The 22,643-nt window shown below is 38.7% G+C and overlaps 1 protein-coding gene across 10 annotated transcripts in view; it reads left to right on the top strand.

Moving 5' to 3' along the window:
• Positions 1-22,643, top strand: part of Nrg1 (neuregulin 1) — a 1,045,353-nt gene that overhangs the window by 903,564 nt on the left and 119,146 nt on the right. For 9 of the 10 annotated variants that reach the window (XM_029531713.1, XM_021219946.2, XM_021219937.1 and 6 more), the window contains exons 3-5: positions 2,784-2,905; positions 10,799-10,849; positions 13,695-13,745. In XM_029531713.1, coding sequence (XP_029387573.1) covers positions 2,784-2,905; positions 10,799-10,849; positions 13,695-13,745 — 224 coding nt within the window. The remainder of the gene's footprint in view (positions 1-2,783; positions 2,906-10,798; positions 10,850-13,694; positions 13,746-22,643) is intronic. The other variant, XM_029531723.1, reaches the window with a different exon arrangement.

Here is a 22,643-nt window from a genome sequence, read left to right as displayed (position 1 = left end):
TCACACACACACTCACACACACACACACTCACACACACACACTCACACACACACACACACTCCCTCTGTCCTTCATCGCATTTAATTATATTACTTGGGTTTGTCTTCCAGGAAGCATGACCCAGGCCTATTAGAAGAATTTAGATTTTTGAAGTATCATTTTAAAGATTATGCCAACTGGAAATTTAATTACCTTGTTTCTTATAGTTCAATCCAGTTCAATAGTTAAAATACTAAATTGTTCAGGGTCAAGAAAGAGGTCTTTATAAACCAGGGTAAGATTGTTCCTAAATTTATAAATTGGGAAGATAGGGGCTTTTTTGCTTGTTGAACAGTCTTGGAATATTGCTCTAATTGATTTCCAGAATTTGGGGTCTTAAAATAGAAAGTCCCCATTTTATTTTAGGAATTAATTCTTCCTCTTATATAGAAGATGAGGATATTTTCTAATCTGCTTCATAATTTGTTCTTACCACTTGTTATTTCACAAATCAGACATCAAAATTCTTTCAAAAACTTTGCTGTATTTTGGCTGAAAAATCTTATTACAATGTATATGCTTACACATTTTTCTTTTTTCTTTTTTTTATTCAAAAGTATCTACCACAAAGCAAACTTAACACAGATAGGCCAAGTATATACAAAACTGATAATCCATTAGAAAATGTGTATTTGAGTATCCTAAAGTCTGGCCCAGTATCAGAAGAATCTGAGAAGCAGTGTTCTAATATTGTGAAATTTTGATAGTTTCAGAGGCTTGCTCCTATTATTAGCATGAAGTATCTATCTACTTGTGGAGATATGTGCTGTTTTTCAGAGGTACTTTAGGGACACTTTTCTCTGAATAGCCTCTGTGGTTAATGCGTGGCTATTCCCCTAAATAGTCCTGGCTGGTATCATTTCTTCGATACACGAAGCTGTTACTAGTAAATCTTTCGGACAGTTTCTTCTGTGGACCATTATTTTCTAAAAGTATGAATATGTGTGCTATGTGAAAGAAAAGATGTTGTTTAAGAGATTTTACTGGACAGTCAGCATCTCTTAGTTACAAGTTCTGAGAAGCTTTTAAGGGGTGGGTGGGACTTTAATGTTTTTCAAGGTTTTTGAGTATAGATCCCATTTCTTATGGGTCCCTTGTCCCCCATACCCGCTCCTACCCGGGTAAATTTTACTGTTGTTTTGTTGGGCATGACAACTAATAGAGGTGGTTTCTCAGCCAATGAATTGACCTGGCCATGGCTGCCTGGGGTCTTTACCACCTAAAGCTGTCACTATCCCTTTCACCTTGCACCCCACTGTCTATGTTAGGGATGTTAGGTCCTGTGAATGTGTAAGCAGGAACATCCAGACACTTCTCTGATCCATTCATACATGTACCCAGTATTCCTCAAGGGCACGCCAGTGTGCTGTGCTATTGTGAGGACACAGGTAGTTTAAAGTTATAGACTGTCTGGTCTGAAGTGTATGTCGTGTGTCTGGGCAGGAGACATAGAGAGAGAACTGGAGTGAAAAAGGTTCATCACGGTGCTAGTAGAGGTGACCAGGATCTAGATAGGGAGAGAGAAGCTTCACTTGCATGGTCTGACCATGCGTGCAAAGCTTGACCAAGGGCTTGGCACTGGAGGTGGCCTTTGAAGGTCAGCTAAGATTAGGGTAGAAATGCAAGGCACCCTATAGAGGTGCAAAATATGACCTGTCAGAGGTGTAAGAGTCGAATTGGGAATGCTGTGGCCTTCCAGGCTAGAGAGGAGAAGGAATGAAATTTGGAACCATGGTTTCTATCTGATGATTGTAGCATGTGGCAAGAAGACCATAAAGTGTTGAGAAAGTAGCAAAGCACAAAAGCAACCGCAAATATTGCCACCTTCTCTTCCTGCCCCCCTTTCCCCATTGTCCTTGCTATAGGGCATGATGCCCAGATGCCAAGCTAGGATACAGAATAATGCTTTAACAGTCTATGTGAGCTGAGCTCGTGCTATAGTCCCATTACTTGGAAGACTGAGTGTCCTAATTAGGGTTTTATTGCTGTGAAGAGACACCATGACCAAGGCAACTCTTACAAATGAAAACATTTAATTCAGGCAGGCTTGCAGTTTCAGAGGTTTAGTCCGGAGGAGCTGAGACTTCTACATCTCGATCTGCAGGCAGCAGATGGAGACTGAGTCACAGTAGCCAGACTTGTGAAATTACCTCAAAGACCACCTCCGCAGTGTAATACTTCCTCCAATAAGGCCACACCTACTCCAACAAGGCCGTATCTCCTGATAATGTCAATTCCTTTGGGCCAAGCATTCCAACACAAGTCTATAGGGTCCATGCCTATTCAAACCACCATACCAAGGCAGGAGCTTATTCAAGCTATCCTTTCTTTGAGTTTCCGGCCAGCCTGGGCTACTGTGAGAAGCTCCTCAACTTTCCCAGCATAACATCCTTTGCAAACACAGAGCTATCCTGTTAGCACTGAGCTCTTTGTAACCCACAGACAGCTTCAATTACAGGCCATGTGCAACAACAGTAAAAAAGACAAAGGTACACATCACAATGGTATCCACACTAAAGAAATGGTGAATATTGATTTAATGTTCAGAGGGCGATAAAAGTGTACTGCTGTAGCAGGAACATTTATTTCAGTGTTAAGAACAATTTGTGCGGTACTTCATGCCTGGCAATGACAGTCTTCGGGGATGATACCTCTTGTTTCTTCTTGTTTCTTAGGATGATAAATGTACCCTATGGAAATTACCATGTTTCTGAATGCTATTCCAATGGTCTCTGTCTCACAGGAAGTCAGAGCTTCGGATCAACAAAGCATCCCTGGCTGACTCTGGAGAGTATATGTGCAAGGTGATCAGCAAGCTAGGAAACGACAGTGCCTCTGCCAACATCACCATCGTTGAGTCAAATGGTAAGACACCCACTTCCCTCTGTTTCACAGTCTGTGACAGGAGGGATGGAGATGCATGATAAATTGATGAGTGAAGTCTTATCATGAACTAGAGAGAAACACAGGAGAAGAAGACAAACATTATTGGCATCTTTTGTGTTCTCTGTCAAGGTCTTCATTACATGTCATGATAAGGATGATATATGTGTATTACATAATTATATATAGTTTATACACATTCATTTATGTATACATATATACAGGTACAACAAGATATATATATATATATATATATCTTTTATATATATATATATATATATATATAAAACACATGAATGATTACATCTACTTTATATCAAAGTCTTTAAAAGTTTTAATGTTCTAATATATATATTTTTAAGTGATTACATCAAACCAACAGATAGTTAGATACATTGACCTTTTAGGGCTATTAATTTTGAAATCAGGAACACCTTAGAGGCAATGAATTTATTACTCTGCAAAGGCTTCTCACTGGGCTGAGAGTCATTCCTGGGAGGATTTATTAAACAACTGAAGGACTCAGAGGTGGGAAGATCTACCTGCCAATTAACAACCTCCCCCAGGTCTCCTAGGAATTCAGAAGATGACAGCTTCTGGCTATGTCCTCTGTAACTCACTAGCTGGACCGCTGAGGCTCATGTCTAGGGCTGATGGTAGTCTAGAAATGCTTCTTCAAACCTTGGAGCTCTCAGGATCTGTTTCAAGAACCTTTCTTTGTGTGTTGTGGCTTTAAACGATTGTGCATTTTTGTAAGTTCTATTCTGGTTTCTCTGCTTCTTGGGAGAGATAAGAAACTAACTGTCATAATGAAAGGGCAAAGCGACAGCTCCTTATGGGAGGAGTAAAGAATATATGGTTAATTTCTTAGAAAATTAACTTGGTTCTCACATGACACCATATGTCAAGGAAGAGTGAATGGATTAGATATTATGGATGTGGGCCAAGAAAATCCGGGATAGTGCCTGTTCTTCTCTGGCCTTCCAAAGAACATTCCAGAGCGGCATAATCAAATCTATTGCATTTCATTTTAGATATTTTTCTCAGTTGGGAGTAAAGGAAAAAGCAAGAAAAGTGGTTTCAATTGCTAGTTTTAGAAACCCTGCTTATGATAGTTAAAATGTGTCATTTAAAAATTATATATATATATGAGCAAGTGCAATGTCACTTTGCTTTGAAATCAATCCAGGTTAATCAGCACTAGGCTATTTTTACTTTATTCCTCATAGAGTTTTATAGATTGGGTATACAAAAATTCAAAATATAAGATTCATGAATTTCTTTACTCTGGTTTAGTTCATGAGTTTTGAAAACTTAGTATTTTTTCCTGTTGTTTTTGAGAACTCTGTCATGTTGTGAAAGTTGTTCTCTACATTCTGCTTTAATATGTCCTTATGATAAATGATTATGAATTATGATTCTGACATTTAGATTGGATTTTGTGACTCTATATACTATATAGCTGAATAAAATTAGAGTTAGTGTTATCACTGCTTAGAGTGTGATTATGTTGACTATCCCATGACTTCGGGTACAGGATTAAACCTACCACTGTATTAGTCCTGGTTAAAAAAAGTCTGTAGGGTCCTTTTAGATGATTGTTAATTTTGGGATAGTAAACGTTTGATATGATAATATTTATTTTCATGTTTCTTACATAAAGAGCTATCCAATTAATATCAATTCCTTGTCTAGTGCTCAAGTTTGAATATAGAATCCTGATACGTTTTATGTTTGAGAAATGCAAGTTACAGACATTTATGATATTGACTCTTCTTTCATTAACCTGACAAAAATAGAAAGTTCACAGAACAGTTTCCAGGATAATTTTTTGGAATTTTGCTTGTTTGTTTTTCTGACAGTGTCTGTAGCCCGGGTTAGCTCTGAACTTCCTATACAGTTGAAGATGATGTATATTTTTGATCCCTATGCCTCTACCTCTGACACACTGAGATTATAGACCTATGGTACTACACATAGCTAATGCAATGGTTTTAGAGATTAAAAGAAAAAAAAAAAAACAGACCCTGTCACATGTTAGACAGACACTAGACAAACAACTGAGCTACTTCCCCAGTCCGTCCTAGGCTCTTAACACTTCAGACATCAGAAATGAGAAAGTGTAGAACCCCAATAGCAGTTAAGAGGTGGCCCCTGGAATGAGAGGAGTAGGTCATCCTCATTTCAGTCTTCTCAAAGGATGTGGGATATTTAGGAGGAGTCTATGGAAGGGCAAACACTTGATCAGAATATATTTTATTAAAAAAAATTTCCTTCTATAAAGGAAAAGAAATGAGAGTCTTATAATGGGTATTAAACCATTTTAGGATCAGAAAGACGCACTAGCTAGTAAAATGGAACACCCACCTGCTTTTACTCCCTAGTGCACAGCGGTTCACTCTCCATCTGAATCTGTGTGCACATACAGATAGATAGTTAAGTCAGAATCACTTGTCAGGAGCAGGGAGGAGGAATGACGTCAGACAAAGAGAGAGGGGGTCTATAGGGAAGACCTTGGCCTCTGGGAGATGGACTTGGACCTAGGCATCTCAGAGAGTTTCTGTAATGGCACCATGTGACAGTTTTTACATTTCTTTTCCTTTTAAACTGCCTCAGATGGTTTGACCTTGATATTTTCTATGCCCCCTACTTTACCTGCTTTCATCTCTGCTTCTTTGTAATTCTAACGAACCAGTTTATGCTCCCACTTTGTCATTTGCTTCTCCAGGATGCCTGCCTCCCTCCCCCCCTCATTGGATATTTTCTTTATTTACATTTCAAACATTATCTCCTTTCCTGATTTCCCCTCTGAAAAGCCCCTCCTCTATCTCCCCCCCTTCCCCCTGCTCACCAACCCACCCACTCCTGCTTCCTGGCCCTGGCATTCCCCTATACTGGGGCATAGAGCCTTCACAGACCAAGGACCTCTCCTCCCATTGATGTCCAACTAGGCCATTCTCTGCTTACATATGCAGCTAGAGCCATGAGTACCACCACCATGTGTACTCTTTGGTTGGTAGTTTAGTCCCTGGGAGCTCTGGGGGTACTGGTTAGTTCTTATTGTTGTTCCTCCTATGGGGCTGCAAACCTCTTCAACTCCTTGGGTCCTTTCTCGAGCTCCTTCGTTGGGGACCCTGTGCTCAATCTCACAGATGCCTGTGATCATTCACTTCTGTATTTGTCAGGCACTGGCAGAGCCTCTCAGGAGACAGCTATATCAGGCTATATCCTGTCAGCAAGTACAACAAAATTATAGAAGAAAACTCCCCAACCTAAAGAAAGAGATGCCCATGAACATCAAAGAAGCCTACAGAACTCCAAATAGTTTGGACCAGAAAAGAAATTCCTCCTGTCAAATAATAATCAAAACACCAAATGCACAAAACAAAGAAAGAATATTAAAAGCAGTAAGGGAAAAAGGTCAAATAACATATAAAGGCAGACCTATCAGAATTACACCAGACTTTTTGCCAGAGACTATGAAAGCCAAAAGATCCTAGACAGATGATATACAGACCCTAAGGTAACACAAATGCCAGCCCAGGCTACTCTACCCAACAAAATTCTTAATTACCGTAGATGGAGAAACCAAGATATTCCATGACAAAACTAAATTTACACAATTATCTTTCCACAAATCCAGCCCTTCAAAGGATAATAAAGGGAAAACTCCAAAACAAGGAGGAAAAAGCAAGAAAGTAACCTTTCCAAGGCTCTCTTTAAAATAGCCTTTGGGATTGAACTCCTTTTCTGTGTCTGGGTCCTTGGCCTCCTAATAAAATTCAGGCTAGCGAGAATATGATTAGCAGGCATTGTGCAGACCCAGAGAACTGACCCCTGTTCAGACGTATTGTCTACTGCTCAGCCAGGAGAGATGAGGCCCCACCAACATATGACTATATAGATCTATCTAAATTAGCACCTAGGTATAGATTAAATAATAAAATTTCAAGAAATTCCTAATTTGTTTTCATATACTCCAGTGGAATAGTGACAATATTGCCAAATTACTCAAGTGCTTAGAAAAAAACACGTGTAGTCACTCATTTATTAAGCTATATTTGAAGAATTTGTTTATCTTTTGCCCTTTTCTCATGCCTTTCCACTTCTTTGGGGAACTGAAAAAGGAATTAGCATGCATGTGCAAACTTAGGTAAACCCATGCAACCTGCTGGTGCCCAATGTTGATCTTCATAGAAGCATTCTGTCAGGTTGTAATTGTCCTGTGGTGAATTATAAAATGTGTATTGGCACGAGAAAAGGCTACATTTTCTCTCAGTTCATACACTCTGGGCTCATTATCTAGTTATTTGGCTTAGCTAACAACATCTAGGGTAACTCTTAGATATTAGAATAAAGGGACAAAGATGAGAACAACAAACGTAATTTGTCTGCACATTAAGTAATGCCATCTTTTCAAAGGATAACATGGGAGAATATTACAACTACTCAATTTCATGTTTTATCCTTTAAACAAGTGGAAAAAGTTATTTGAGATTTAAGCTGTCATAGGAACAATTGAGCTTTTCATGAGCAAAACAGAAAAAAGAGATTTTTTTCCAAAAAAAGTAAAGTTTGAATAGAAAAATCAATTAGTGTTTTAAAATTTTGGCTCATGTGGGTCACAGGCTTAGTTACCCCCTCCCCCTCTCCCAAACAGTGTTGTGGGAAATATGCTATTCCTGAATAGCTCATGGAGTCTCGCTGAAAGAATGTCAAATAGGTTTTATTTATTTTTATTTGTATTTATTTATTTTAAGATAGGGTCTCACTGGGCAGCCATGGCTTGCCCAGAACTTGTTATCTAGAGCAGACTGGCCTGAAGTTCAAGGAGAATTCCTTGCCTCTGTCTCCGGACTAATTGCTGGGGTTGAAGGCAGCACTACTAGGTCTGGAGTCAAATAGGGATTACAATTTATTTGTCACTTTCCATATATGTTGTATTATGTAAAGTACTCAAAAAGCTAATAAACATTAACAATATGATTAGAATATGACATGTCAGGCATAGTTTCCCTTCAGTATTTATTAACTTGAAAACTTCTTAGCTGCTTATACATTATGGACAATACAAATTCAGATACTCAGAGGTCTTCTTAGGTTTATGTTTTACCATTGTAAATAAGTACACACACTTTAAAATCATTTTTAATCACAATTTTCTTATGCATAGTAGACACTTAAAAGTTCTGGGAAAATAGAAAATTAGGCAATATATGTTAAATGTGCACAGACGTGTGTATATGTGTGGGTGTGCACAGCACGTGTATTTTAGTGAATATTGATGTTCTCATTTTATGCCCACAACAAAGTCCTGAACAAGTCATGTATTCATATTTATTAGAGAATCATTTTCCAGAGAACATTTATCAGCCATTGCAATTCGAGACTGGATTTAATTTATTAAAATAATTATCCAAATATGAAAAATACCACAATGTTGTTTATATTCTCATGTCTACTGAGCGTGAGTTGGTTAGCAGTGTTCAATGCCTGATGATTCTGAAACCTCATTATTTACACCATTGAGTAGACATTTGAAGTATAATATGTCAACTTACTGTACTAAAATACACTGCTTAGTTGCTAATCAAGGAGACTGTAGCATGATTTTTAAATCTGTAAGTGGATGTAAAATTCCAATCACACTAAAACTAAACAAGTTTTGTTTGTTTGATTTTAAATCTTTGACTCTATACAGGGGGAAAAAGATTTCTGTGTAGTATTAATCAATAAGATCATCTTTTCTTAATAGCAAAGATCTTTTAAAAATATCTACTGTTTTTTTTAAATATAAGTTATTTTTTTAAGCTCTCAGCTTGCATTTCCTGCATGTTAATTCAGGAAGTATTTTTGTGGAAACCACAGTCATTAAAGATGTTTTAAAGATCTCCAGAATAAATATCTAATTTAGGAAGGGGATTATTTTCAGGATCCTCCGTGTATGATGGTTGTGACCATTTGCTACCATGGACATTTGTCTAATGCAGCATTCAATCACAGCAGGAAGCTATGGTTAACCTGTCCTCTACTCTGAGGTCTTTCAGAATGGCTCTTTGAAAACAAAAAAAAAAATCTTCTTCGAAGGTCATGGTAGACAATCACTTGGTTTGCCAAAAATAAATATGAAGAGAATTTTGACGTTGGATTGGGCTTGGGGCTTTGCCCAACTCTTGTCAGGTATTGTGAGTGCGAAGTGTCGATGTAGTGGTCAAGTCATTGATGTATTCTGAAGGGCACAGTGAGGAGGCATCTTTCAGAGGCATCCCTCAGTGTGGGCGCACAGTCTGAATGCATTGTGCTCTATCCAGGCATGCCTGTGGAAGAGCAACGATTGTGAATCTTTGATTTGGAAAAAAAAAAAGTTTGTCTAAGATTACATGTTTCCAAAGAAGAACAATTTTATTTTATGTTCTACAGCCCAAATCAATAAAGCTACTTGTTGCGGATTCAGAAACAGGTGTCAGCACTTGGTCCAACTGAGAACATCTTCTCTGTTGCCCACCGCATGAGGAAGTTTCAGAGAAGTCCTACACCCTCACATATAGGTCCCTTTTACTTTGTGCTCTGTCTAATGGGTGTAAACACTGCTGTAGGAAACTTAGATGTCACGAAAAAAAATCAGTCTTATTCTGTCAATGATTCTCCTTAGAACTCTTGACAAAGAACAATTGATCATCCACACTTACTTTACGCTAGGAGGTTAACATCTGCGCTTGGCAAAGACACATTTCTGGTCATTGATACTGGAACCTTAAGATACTTGACCATCACTCTGGAATCTCACATGACTTTTTTCTTTCCTCCTAGTATCTCAAACTTTTTCATCCCTAGAGAAATGTCAGAAGTTGAAGGAATATCATCACTTCAACCTTCTTCCCTGCTAGGCTAGTTCCATTATAGTGGTAATGAAACAACCCCACTCTTTGATGAGCCATGAATTGATTTAGATGCAAAATGGTAGCATAGATGGCCTTCTCAGGATTTTCTGGTAGATGTAGTGACTTTCATATGGTAACTGGCATCACATGAGACTCAGCTTATTTTTGTCTTGGTTAGGGTGGATGAAAATATACAGCATTTGATTACTTATACACAGTCAAGGTTGAATGATTCTACCATATTCCTTTGTATCATGCCAGTATCACAAAACTGTCTTTTAGAAAAAAATAAGTAAATAAAAACATTGAAATCTAAGGAACTAAAGCTAGTATTGGGACTACATACTGAGCTATTTAGACAGTGTAACCCCTCACTCCTTTATTACATTCTTAAGGCATTAAGAAAACAACTTCAGATTCTTGAATAAGTCTCCTAATTCTCAGGATAATGGCATTCTCTATGATGCACACTTATCCTTTGTTCCTTCAGGGAGCCTATCTGCTCCCTTAGGCCCTGTCCTGAGTAGCCAACATCTTGATCAACTCTGGCAATTTGAAGAATTCCTTGCTAGAACTTTATGTCATTTGCCAGTTTGTACAAAAGAAAAAAGAAAAAAAAAAACCATCAAATGTTGCATGCTTTCATTTTTGAGCACAACAGTATTAGAAATTCCCCCTCAGTTTGGTATGACATTGGTGTTGACGCTCTTGATTCCCCATTTTTTTTTCCCTCCTTTCCAAGAAACCCACTGTCTCTCTCAAGTGCTCCTTTCTTCCTCATTCTCCCCAGGGGGAGCAAACAGTTCCTCATAATTACTTAGCATGTTTCATCTCATGCTCTTCCCCCCCACAAAAGGAGAACTATTTATTTGGACGTCTTCGGGCACTGCTCGTCCTTGCTCGCACTCATTTGCCGTTGGATCATAGGCGATGGCTCCAGCTCCTAGTCTCCTGCACTACCCCATAATCGCCTGTCACCTTTTGTTTCTTGCAGAGTTCACCACTGGCATGCCAGCCTCAACTGAAAGACCCTATGTGTCCTCAGGTAAGGAAGAGATCCTGTCAAGTTTGACTAACCAGTATGAGAGGCTTAACTGCTGGCTGCTCTTCACACTAACCAGCACTCCCCTTGCATCCAAATTTCAGCTGCTCCTGTCTTCTCCAGTATTCTTCTCAACTCCCTTCTGCATTTTTGAATTTTACTTAAGGCAGGATGGTTCTTTGCTGCAGGCCTGATTGGTGGCTCAAGATACAAATAGGAGAGAAAGAGCTCACATCTATCTATGTGCTACTTGGTGATATCAGACAAGTTAAAGGGAAATCTGGGGTGCAAGATGAGATTTTTCTACCCGTGGAAGTACTTCTCTTGGTTGCTTAGGCAACTCCTCAGAATGAGACTATGTGCCTCACTGGTAGACCCAGCATCTTGTGTCTGACCTCTGAGATGCTACTGGCAGCTTCTGCTTCACTAATTTTGAAATAACGACCACAAAAACCCATAGCGTGGCTTCTCAAAACTGTTATTGTATGGTTCTGTTTCTTTCCATTTTGCCTGGAACATTTACTGGTGGTAGTTGGAGTCTGAGAAGACATGACCTAATTATAACCCAGCTCTATAAATCTGTAAATAACCATAGTTCACTAGTTTCTCTACTAGTTGTGCAGTGACTTAGTCAGCTGTGTTTTTAGCTGGTATTAAAACAGATCGTTGCATATGTGGCTCAATCTAGCATCCTTCCAGGAGTCTTTCTTTCTTTGTCTCCCTAGACCTAGGTTACAGCCATGCACCACCAAGCCCAGCTATTTAATTTATTTATTTTTTTCTTTTCTTTTTGACACTACAAATACCTCTCCCTCAATCCCTCTGATATAACCCTCCTTGCTCTCTTTCAAATGCATGGCCTGTTTTTTTTTCATTAATTATTGTTTCATACATACATGTATATGATGCATATATGTATATGGTTTCTAAATATAACCTGTTGAATCTATATAATGTTACTTATATGTACATTTTGGGGGATGACCATTTGTATTAGACAACCAGTTGGTGTGCTTTTCACTGAAGACAATCTCTTCCACTCTTGGTGTTGTTCCTTAGTTGCCTGTAGTCCTTTATGTGAGGTTGAGGTTTTGTGAGGCTTTCCCCATCTACTTTGACATGTCTGTTGCTGTCCTTGTTCACCTCATGTCCAGGCAGTCATGTTGGTAAGACTTCATGGGTGTAGTTCCTAACATTCCTGGGATAGACAGTCTCACCACCTACTCTCTAAGCCTCTGGCTTTTATAATCTCCACCCCTCTCTTTGGCAATGGTCCCTGAGTCTTAGATGTGTGAGTGTTTTATAGATGTGTCCATTGGGACTGAGTGTCTTAACTCTGTATTTTGATTGGTTGTGGTTTTCTGTAATAGTCTCCATCTATTACAATGAGAAATTTCCTTGATGAGGGGTAAGGAGTACAGTTAATTTTATTTTTGTGGTTTATAGGGTTAATAGAACCTTGGGAAATTTAAAAAAAAAAATCTAGTCTTTATTTGTCAGTAAGTTTGTGGACAGTTGAGATTGAAAACTCATTTTCTTTTAATGTTATAATTAAATAAAATCCTCCTTCCTTTCCTCCTCCAAACTCTCTGTTTACAGACAAGGAAAATTAAAGTGCTAGGTACATGATGTTGTGTATCTCAGAAGGGAGACGGGTGGGTCCCTGGGGCTGAGCACTCTCTCCACTGCTTTCCATCCTATTCTTGGTTTGGCATAGTTGGCATTTCGCACCATGCCATACCTAAAGCTATGGTAGTCCAGAGAACCCTACACAGTATTCTCCTTCTTTTACCACCACCTCCTCCTCCTCTTCCTCCACCTCCTCCTTTCCTTGCCCTCTGAGTACATACTCTTCTCTTCAAGACCACTCTTCAGAATCTGAGAGAAAAGAGTGGTGCTGGGCAAGAAGAAAAGGAAGACAGGAAGGGGTGGGAGGATGTTTAAGGGAGAAGGAAATGAAGGTCAGTAAATTCTGTTACCTATCATTCAGACATTTGTGCAGTGTAAGGACTTCATTATCAAGTCCAGTAGACATTGTTAGGAAATTGGACTTTTCTATAGTGTTTCTGTGGGGAAGTTAGGTTGTCCTCATCATCTCCTGAAAGGTGATGGGAATATGATGTTCTGTCAGTTTTTAACTTTCTTCAATACTAAGCTTTTTTTTTTTTTCTTTCTGATTTCCTAGGGTTGAAAAATCTTTAAGTCTATTTTTTTTCTCTTTTTCTTCTTTATGTTCCATCATTTCTAAAATGCTGGGTTTTTTTTTTTCCCTTCTCCATCCTTGCTACTTAAGCAAATCTTGTACATCCCTATCTTGTTTTGCTTGTTCAGCATGTTCTATTGGCTCCTCGTGTGGCTGCCGCACTGGACTTCGTTTGGCACTGCGTGGGTCAGGATGTTTATGCTGATCCAAATTCCCCTAAAATATTTTCACTCTTGTTAACTGAGTGTGTGAAAGTTGCCCATTCTGCTGCAATGGTATTTCTCTACACCTTTATGCCTGTACCTAAGAGAAAGGATGATCTCAGCCCTCTTCCACCTTTAGTGTGAGCTTGCTACGAGTAATATTTCTCCGAAGCTCATTTCACAGTTGGCCTGTGAGATGACTTTACAGAGGGTTTCTCTCCTTGTTTACCTTTTTCCAGAAGTCTCTGCACTTAAAGAGCAGAAACATCTCTTTGCTGTCCTTGCCGAGTGCGTGCATCTCTTTGTTTTAGGGTTGCTTCTGTTTGGCTCTTTGCACTGCTTTTTTAGCACAGCTTTTCTGGGCAACTCCAGCGCCTGGCAACATTCTAATTTTTAAGTGGCATAACTCAATAAAGCTTCACTCCATTTTTATGTTTTATAGAGTCTCCCATTAGAATGTCAGTTTCAACAGAAGGCGCAAATACTTCTTCATGTAAGTACACATACTTATGCTTACTAGTGTTTAACCTAACAGAAAAACTTCTGTCAGTGAGCATGTTCACACGGACCCTTGGACTTTATGGAGGTGCAGTGTGCCGAGTTTGGAATAGGATGAGATTTTGGTTTGGAGCAGGAATGGCCTCCTACTATGCCTTAGACTAACAAGGTATAGATACCTGCTCTCTGCCAAACAGACTTCAGAGAATACCATGATACAACATGCTTGTTAGTTTCTGGATAATATGGTGCCCTTGAATGTTAAAAAAAATAATAATAATTGCATAGCATCTGAGGCCTAATTTGGAGTAGGTTTCTGTGGGATGTTTGGTTGGTTGGTTGGTTGGTTTGGTTTGGTTTGGTTTCGGTTTTTTCCCAGCTTGTCTTGACATCTTCGGCAGCTGTAAAAGGTTCCATACCTTGTCTCGACACGTTCAACGACTGCCAAAGGTCCCACAACTCAGTTGCTTGGGACATCTATTGCAAAGTTCCTCAATTTTACATTACAGCCTGCTGTGGCAGAGTGGAGAAACTATATATAGATGCCCTTAATTCAAATTTGGTAGCTAGTAAGTAATTATGAAGAGGTTTGGAGGCACGTCCCTAGGCAAGATCCCGATGAGTTTGGCCTGTTAACCATGAAATGTGCTTCGTGCTTGCGGGCTTCTTCCTCTGCTGGATGGATTGGTGCTGTGTGTGATGTCAAGGGAGCTGAAAAGATTGCCAGTGATTAGTGAAACTAGCTCCTGATACCTATTAGCTGAAAAGCATTGAATTCAATTTTGATATAAAACAAGGGGGCATATTAGATCTTGACAATAAAACTGAGAGCTATTATTTCTTCTTAATTTAGTTCTTAATTTAAAGCATTTCTTTGATGAGCTCTTCAGTCAATGCATGCCTGTGTTCTTCTCCCAATTTATGGAATGTGTTAAAGAAACAGTATCTTATTTACTTAGTAGCTATGGTAGAAACCAAGAGGCAATTGGCACTTCTTGTAACTTACCTCATTCTGTCAGTCTGTTTACATAGATGTGTTTGGTAGTGAAGCTTTTCCCTTCAGGTTAGTGGAACAAAACCTGTAACTATATGGTATAAAAAAATACGTTATTTTCTAGGAGTTTAGCTTCACAGTACTTGGAAAAGGTTTCATCCCCAGCACCCAAATTAAGCAAAATGAATAAAAAAAATCTATGGATGTCTGAGTTATTGGTCTACCCATACAGACAGCATTTAACCAACTAGATAGCAGAAATCTATGAATATCAAACAGGAAATGAAATTCTAGGAGAGTTAGCAGGCTTTCTCAGGACCCTTGTTACATATTCAAATGTCATTTCCTGCTGGCTTGCTCACAATATTGGTTATTTGGTTCTATTTACAAAATCATTAGGACAAATGTATGGATTTTATAAAGTGACTCTAAGGAGTAATATTGAGCTTTGCTTTTAAAAAATGCTATACCAAAGAAAATCTAGATTTTCTTCTTTGGCATATTTTCTGAAAATGATTTCTTCCTATTTGATCCCTTTGAATGATGCCATTGGGACCCTGTGACTGGAGCCTTTCATGCTGTCATGGGTAGGGTGGTGGACAATGTTCTTAAACACATGTGAACACTTTTGGAATGGAGGAATTGGTTTAATTTTGGCTTTCCAGGACTTTGGGGAACTGAAATAAGCTTCCAGGTTTACATTTCTGTTGATTATATTGCTGTGGAGAGAGAAACAAGTTTGACATCTGAGTCCATGTCTTTACCTCTCAGCAGAGTTATGTCCTGCTGTTTGGTAATAGTGTAGGAGTAAGAAAGGCTGCATTCCCGTGTGTCATTCTCCTATGTCACGCTGTTCTTGGTAGGTCATTATTGTTGAACTGATTAGCTAATGCCTTTTCTTATCTCATGAAAATACGCTCTATAATTTGATACTATAAACCAAGCCCAGGATTCTAGGTCTACTTAGAACAGCACAGGAAGCGAGAGAGGGGCATAGGACTCATTTTAAGGGAGCACTAGCAAACTGGTTTTAAAATTTCAATATGCTTTTTATTATTTTTTATTTTTATTTTTATTTTTTAAGTAAAATACTATGTGAAAGTTCACATGGTGGCCTGAAATCTCCCAGGTAGGTTAGGCTGGCCAGGGAACCCAGAGGTCCACCCTTCACTTTGTTTTCATCATCATTATTATTATTATAATATTATTATTATTATTATGTGTACCATCATACCCAGATAGAAGTCAGGCCTGCATATTTTCATTGCCACCTTTTGTTGACTCATAACCCTTCCTTGGTTGCTGAGTCTGTTAGTCCCCTGTTCCCAGACACTTTCCCTGAAGATCCCAGACACAAAGCAGCCCTCAGTTTTTCTAATTCAGAAATAAGAAGAAACAGTTTAAAGCTGTCTTCATCTTCATGGGAAGTCATGGCACTGGCATTAGCGAGCACTTTCTTCTCTACTCCAAGCTGTTCACTGCCTGGCTTCTCATCTGCTACCCCTCTCTGCACTCAACATATCACACACTCTGGTCTGACACTACTTTGACATATGTGCTGTGGGTTTTTTGCTTTGTTTTGTTTTCTAGGAAGTAGTATCAAATCTAGGGTCTTGCTCATACTACACAACCTCTGCTCCCAGTCCTCTAGAAAAATACATTTTTGAAACCATATCAATTAAGAAATTAATCTTGACTGAAGACTTTAAGGGTCTTATTTTTCTTTTACATATGCATTGTCTGTTTCCCTTGTTTTAAATTTTTAATTTTTCATGGAATTTCTTGTAAGGCAACTTCTTAGAGCTATTTTTTTTTTTTTTTTTTAGAAGCTGGGAACATGCATTGTAGGTTTCTTATATTTAGATTTCTTACACATTCTAACTTTTTCTTAGAGTAATCATTCTAATGGGAAGCCTAATCCTACATTCATTTATTTTATGCAAATGAGGTTTATGTGACTAAAAGAGCTGCAGGTGGATGGCCCAATAAGTGTCTTGTTACTTACGGTGACAGATTTTCGAAGGGCAGCTTGAACCCTATTCTATAGTCAGTAGAACTATCTTGTTCCCTCTTTCACAGGCTCGGCAAAAATGTAAATGGATTGTTCAGAGCATCTGTAATGACTCCTCTGGGATGTGCCAGCTGTCACTGACCCCATTTTGCAGACAATTCTCTTAAATGCTATAAAAAGCATAATTCTGACAACAATGGCTGTCTTGATTTAAGCTTTATCCATTCCAATCTAACGCATAAGTGAGAGAAGAAATAACGAGAAGTCTCACAAACGGTCAGGAAAAAAAAAATATAATGTGCTCCTGGTAAACAGCGCTAACTAGCAGTGTATGTTTCAAGTAATAGTAACAGCAGGGTTCTTAGTTATCATTAGCCTACTGTGTGCTGTGCCCTTCTGTGGCAGCTCAGGGCTCAATCTCTAGAACCTCTTCCACTTTACAAGTGTCACTCAAAGCTACTCTTGCAGCAGGGTTCAAACCCAGACATCATACTACCCTGTTTAAGGTTTTTGTTGCCTCAAAGCAAAAGTCTTTCATATTTAAAGGAGTGCAATTCTGCAGATGATGGGAGAGCAGCCTTTAATGCAGAGTGCTCTTAGACTGGTTTAGTTTGTGCCGTTATAGCAAAGCATGGCAGGTGAACAAACCGGAAAGGGATAACCAGTCTGTGGCTACAGTAAGAGCTTAGCAGGTTACCCAACTTTTTGAGCCAAGCTCCTTTGCAGTGTCTGTTACATGTTTCAAACACTTACTGGGCAGCGTAATGAGAGAAAACAGATGTAAATGGTTCTGAACAGCTGTGCTCATGGGTGGTCAGTCGCTTGTACACGTGGAAGAGGGTGAGAAGGCAAAGAATGGATGTATTCTTTGGGTTTGAAAAATTTTTATCCTTCTCGTTGGGGGAAGCAAATGAATTCATGATTTTCAGCCACGATGGGGAGGCTGAAGGTCCTCTCTGCCAGGAAATCCCTGCCATTTCGCTATATTATGTATTCTCAGCAACGGCTGCATTTTAAAGGAATATGTCCAGGAAGTCCTCTTTGAAGTCTCTGAAAGAAATGAACAATTCAGTCTTCGATTTGGCACCTACATGAGCTAGCTAAAAGGGCAAACATGTCTTTTGTCTGTGTCTTAATGAGAGACAGCTTTAGCACTGGGAAATAGCAAGTGACTGTCTGGATTGGACCATGTCTAGCTGGCCCATTGGGACGTTAGAGTTGTTTCTTATCTTCTACCTTCAGCTGTGACTGACAGAGCCACTTTAAAGGTAGAGAAAGCTGTCCTCATCTCTCAAATGACTCTCAGCTGGAAAAAAAAAGTGGCATTTTATTTCCAGATCGCTGGTGGTAGTAAACCGAGCTCTCATATAGGAGGGCTCCTTCAGACTAAGTGCATATTGTGTTCAGGTTTCTTCTAACAGGGCATTTGCAATGGCATGCTAGCTAGGCCCACTGTGAACAATGAAAAATCGCTGTGGTATATAGCAATGAAATAATTCAAAAGGAAAATTGGCCAACTGGCATTGTTGCACTCTTTCTGATTGCTTAGAGGTTTAGGGAAGTACAGTGACTTGCGATGGAGCTAGGACATGTGTGTCCCATCACTCAAATACACAGACAAATCATGATGTCATGTTCAGTTCATTCTTTTTGTAACTGAACTATACATTATTTCTTTTCTACCAATGAGCTGTGACTCTTGAGTTTTGTATCACTCCACCGCGGTCACTCGGTGACTCTTGTAGCCCACTGCTAGAAACACCCTGCCCGTTTTTTTTTTTTTTTTTTTTTTTTTTTAAATCAAGATTAACTTTTTGTATTTGATTGAAAACTTAACCTTGTAGAAAACTATTCTTTTGAACCTAAAAGATATGTGTGCACATCCACACATGTGTGACCCATATGTATAATGGATTTCTGTATAACACATTTTTTTTACAAGGCGCATTTTTATAATTTGAGTCAATGATGAAGAGAGCTCTGTGGACTTGATTTTATTCTCTGAAGTCCGTGGCTCTCACCTCCCTAATGCTGTGACCCCTTATGATAGCCATGTTATAGTGACATGATGATCCCCAACCATAAAATTATTTTTGTTGCTATTTCATAACTGTAACTTTATTAGTGTTATGAATTGTAATGTAAAAATCTGATATGCAGGATATTTGATATGTGATCCCTGTGAAATGGTCATTAGTCCCCAAAGGAGCTGGTGACCCACAAGTTAAGAAACGCTGCTCTAAACAAGCATGGGGCTTGCCACTCAAACTATTATGATGAGCCTAAATTCAAAGACTAAGTTCAGAAGTTGAAAATGATTCTTCTGATTTCAGACCATGGACTCATAATAAAAACCTTTATGATATCTGTGACACTATGAAGGGAGAGCTTTTGATTTGCTTAAAGAAATAGCATCAAGATAGAATTATTATAAGGACTCAAGGAAATAATCATATTTGTCCAAGTTAGCCCAAAGCTAAGACTTATAAAAAAAGTATATTCTTTACAATCAACCCAAGTAATGAAGCAGGTAGCAGAACCTTCAGTTAGTGGTAGAATCAGGCAGAGCCATTCATTCAAGGCTTTTGTACGATGAAACCAGAAGCAGCAGTTGGTCTGGAGCCTTTGAGAGGCTTTGCTGTTGGTAATAATATGGATCTGTTTCACAATATGCTGCCTACCTTGAGGATACTGTGTTAAGGGGGAGCTGATCTCTCTGAACATGAGACTCTTAAACTCTGGTAAAATCAGGTGGTAATTTATTATATACTTTTATAAATCATGAAGTTATTTGAATGATAGTTAAATTTCTTATAGCCACTTATCAGATATGGAGTGGTTGCATCCCTGTATTTTATTATTTTGGGTGTCTGTTACTGGAACATACGCTCCAACTTCTCACTAAAATCTAATTCTGACTATCAGCTGGGAGAGGAAAAAACAGCATTTTGCCTTGCTTTCAAAATGTTATTATTTTTAGTTATCACATTGCCTCTATGTGTGTTTAACTATTCACTGCCCAACCTTTCCCTACCTTTCCCTTTTCCCTGCCACTTTGCCCAGCTTCTGGCAAACTCTCAGAACTTCTGGCTCTCAAATTCTTTAGGAGCAAAGACCCTTGTATATGACACATGTGGGCAAGACCATGTAGTATTTTAGAGAGAGAAAAAAAAAATCTGTGTTAAAAGAAGTTTTGCAGAATTGGCTACTTTCTTTCACCAGAGTGTGTATTGAGAAAGGTGGTTTCAACTGAAAGAGAAAAAAGGATCACAACCGCGGTTAACATTTTATAGCGGGTGTGGTCCAAGTCTGAGATAATGCTGATTGCGGATTTTATCAGGGTCAGAGACAGTTGAGGGAAATGATGCCTGAGAAGTTCACCCATCCATCTCCCACTCACATTCCTGCTCTTACACTGAATCCAGCGTGGAGGTACTTGGTTATTCCTTCATTGCTTTCACAAAGGTGCTGTGTGTTCACACTTTCCACTAATCACGGAGACGGCTGCTAGACCAGCAGTTTTCATTTTATCTCTTGGTCTGGAGAGGTCGGCAGTGTCTTAGAAACCAATTATACAGCCCACGCGGGTTATGGCCCCAAGACGTCTTCACATCCATTCTTCCCCTTAACTTGCTTATACATAGGGAAGATGAGTTTAGGTTGTATTTGCTCATCAGATAGGAACTGGCACCCCTGGGTTTGTTCAGTACTGACTGCCAGGAGTTTTATTTGAAACAGTCAAAAGCTTAATCAGTCTTTGTTTAAAAATTTTAATGGAATCAGGCCATTCCAATAGTCAGATAAGTAACAGGAGTGTGGAACCGAGTGACAGCTGAGCTCCAGAATTGAAATGTGATGTCCCCTTGTCTGCTCCCAAGTCTCTAGAACTCTCTTTTAAAGTAAGCTAAACAGTCTGTACTCCTGTTTCTGCTGTTATCCACCACATATGGGAAAGTGGGGACAGGCACAGTCCATAGCTGAAGAAGTCTGCAGTGATTTGCAAAGGCCAGTTGGGCCTAATGGTGCTGGTCTTATGTAACAACACCCAGTCGTGACATAAACTAGGTGAAGTGGGGATATTATTAAGTCAGGGGTTTAGAAAAAGACTATTTAGGAGAAGTCATTCAAAAGGAAATATTGAATAGTGGTAGTCGTCATCTTTAAGTGGAGTAGATTATTATACTGTATCGAAGTCTCAGCTCAGCAAAATGACTCTTAGTGAGAAATCAGAATCCTGAAATTTACTTCCCTTTTATGATGACATTCTACAGTCTACCACTAAATGTAAAATACCAATAAGAAGTGATCAAAATAAAACACAGGACCTGGGGACTGGAAAGCAGTTTGGGAATTTAGAAATTTTGCTAAAAGCATTTAGAGTAACATAATCCCAGTATCATGGTTGGGAAGTTATCATCTCTTAGTTTCGTTGACTTCATTGAAAAAAAATTAGCTTCTAGTGATTATTAAATTGACCCAAGCAAAAGTGAAGTAGGAAATTTTGTGATGTAACATAGTAAATTAAGTTGAGAAGGGGATCCATCTGTTAAGATTAGATTATAACAAGTTGAAAGCCAAAACTTGCCTTTTTGATGATTCTCCCATCATTAAGAACAACTAATTAATAAGAAACCTGTATGCCATTTGATCAGGTTTCAAAACTTACAAATTCCCTATATGAGAAGTAAGATGTATTAGGGGAAAAAGTCATGCAAGATAGTATATTTAAGATCTTATTCTCTAATGTTCAATATAAATATTATCATGCACTCAAACAAATCTAGCTATTTAGTCAACCTGCAAAAATCCGTATCCTTCACAAATCATGTAGCTTTGAGAACAAATATTTATCTTAAAATCTGTTGAAAATTCATATTCTACAAAGCTAGAAATTTCTAGCATTCTTCTCCACCAAAATGAAGCTGCGAACATTATCGTATCCTACTATGTTGAAATGTACCATGAGCAGTCCCTACTTGTCAGGTAGAATACGTCTATGATTTAAGTGTATAATCGTAAAAGTATTTTTGTGACATTTTCATATCCCCCTTACTTGATCTTAACAGATTCTTTCTCTCTACTGTTCTATGGCGGCTTCTGAAGCTAACGTTCCCCAAAGCTCACAAGCTTTGTTTGGATTCAGTGAGTCTTTGTTTGGATTTTCTTCAATTTAGCTGTAAAATATAAACCACACAAAGTCTTCCTGGATCTCTCTTAGGATAAGTAGATGTGAGAGAGGGAGCATTTCCTCATGTGCACATGTGACCATGTGTGCAAACATGATAAGCTCTGAAAGGGACCTGAGGATTCCAGGCCATAAAAGAGGCTTACCAGAGTTCAACTTCAGGTACAAATGTCTGAGATTGGGCAATACCATTATTTAGTAGAGGAAAAAAAAAAAAAAGAAACCCAATACCTGTGTGTGTGAATAGATAGCATCAGACAGCATCTTGCTTTTTCTTTAAAAGTTGAAGAACATTGGCTGTGAATTTTGGTATAAAACTTGCATGGAAATTTCTAGAGGGGAAAGTACTTGTGAGGACTGGTTGGTGGATCTGTGTATGCTCTCCCCATGTGCAGTACTAGTTCTGATATCTGCACATTCTATTAAAAATGATGCTTAAAAATTGGAAGATAAATACTGTAAACTGTAAATCAAACTGTAAACATGGTTTCAGTTTTTTTGCTGTTCTCCTAGGATGTCCGTACAGTTCCCAACTTTCAACTATTCTTTCTTGGTTCTACAGCTCTTTTTTTAACTGGTCCTTACTGGTATACCATGGTGTGAGCATTGGTCCTCACACCAAGATGTAAGGCTCTGAGGAAGAATCATGGATATATATTGTAGTTTTATTTACATAACACTTCTTGTGTCAGTTCCCAGAAAG

This window comes from Mus pahari, chromosome 19, assembly GCF_900095145.1.
Source record: "Mus pahari chromosome 19, PAHARI_EIJ_v1.1, whole genome shotgun sequence".
In the NCBI taxonomy this organism is placed as follows: domain Eukaryota; kingdom Metazoa; phylum Chordata; class Mammalia; order Rodentia; family Muridae; genus Mus; species Mus pahari.
Note: the sequence above shows the minus strand (reverse complement) of the source record. Positions and strands in the feature narration are given on the sequence as shown.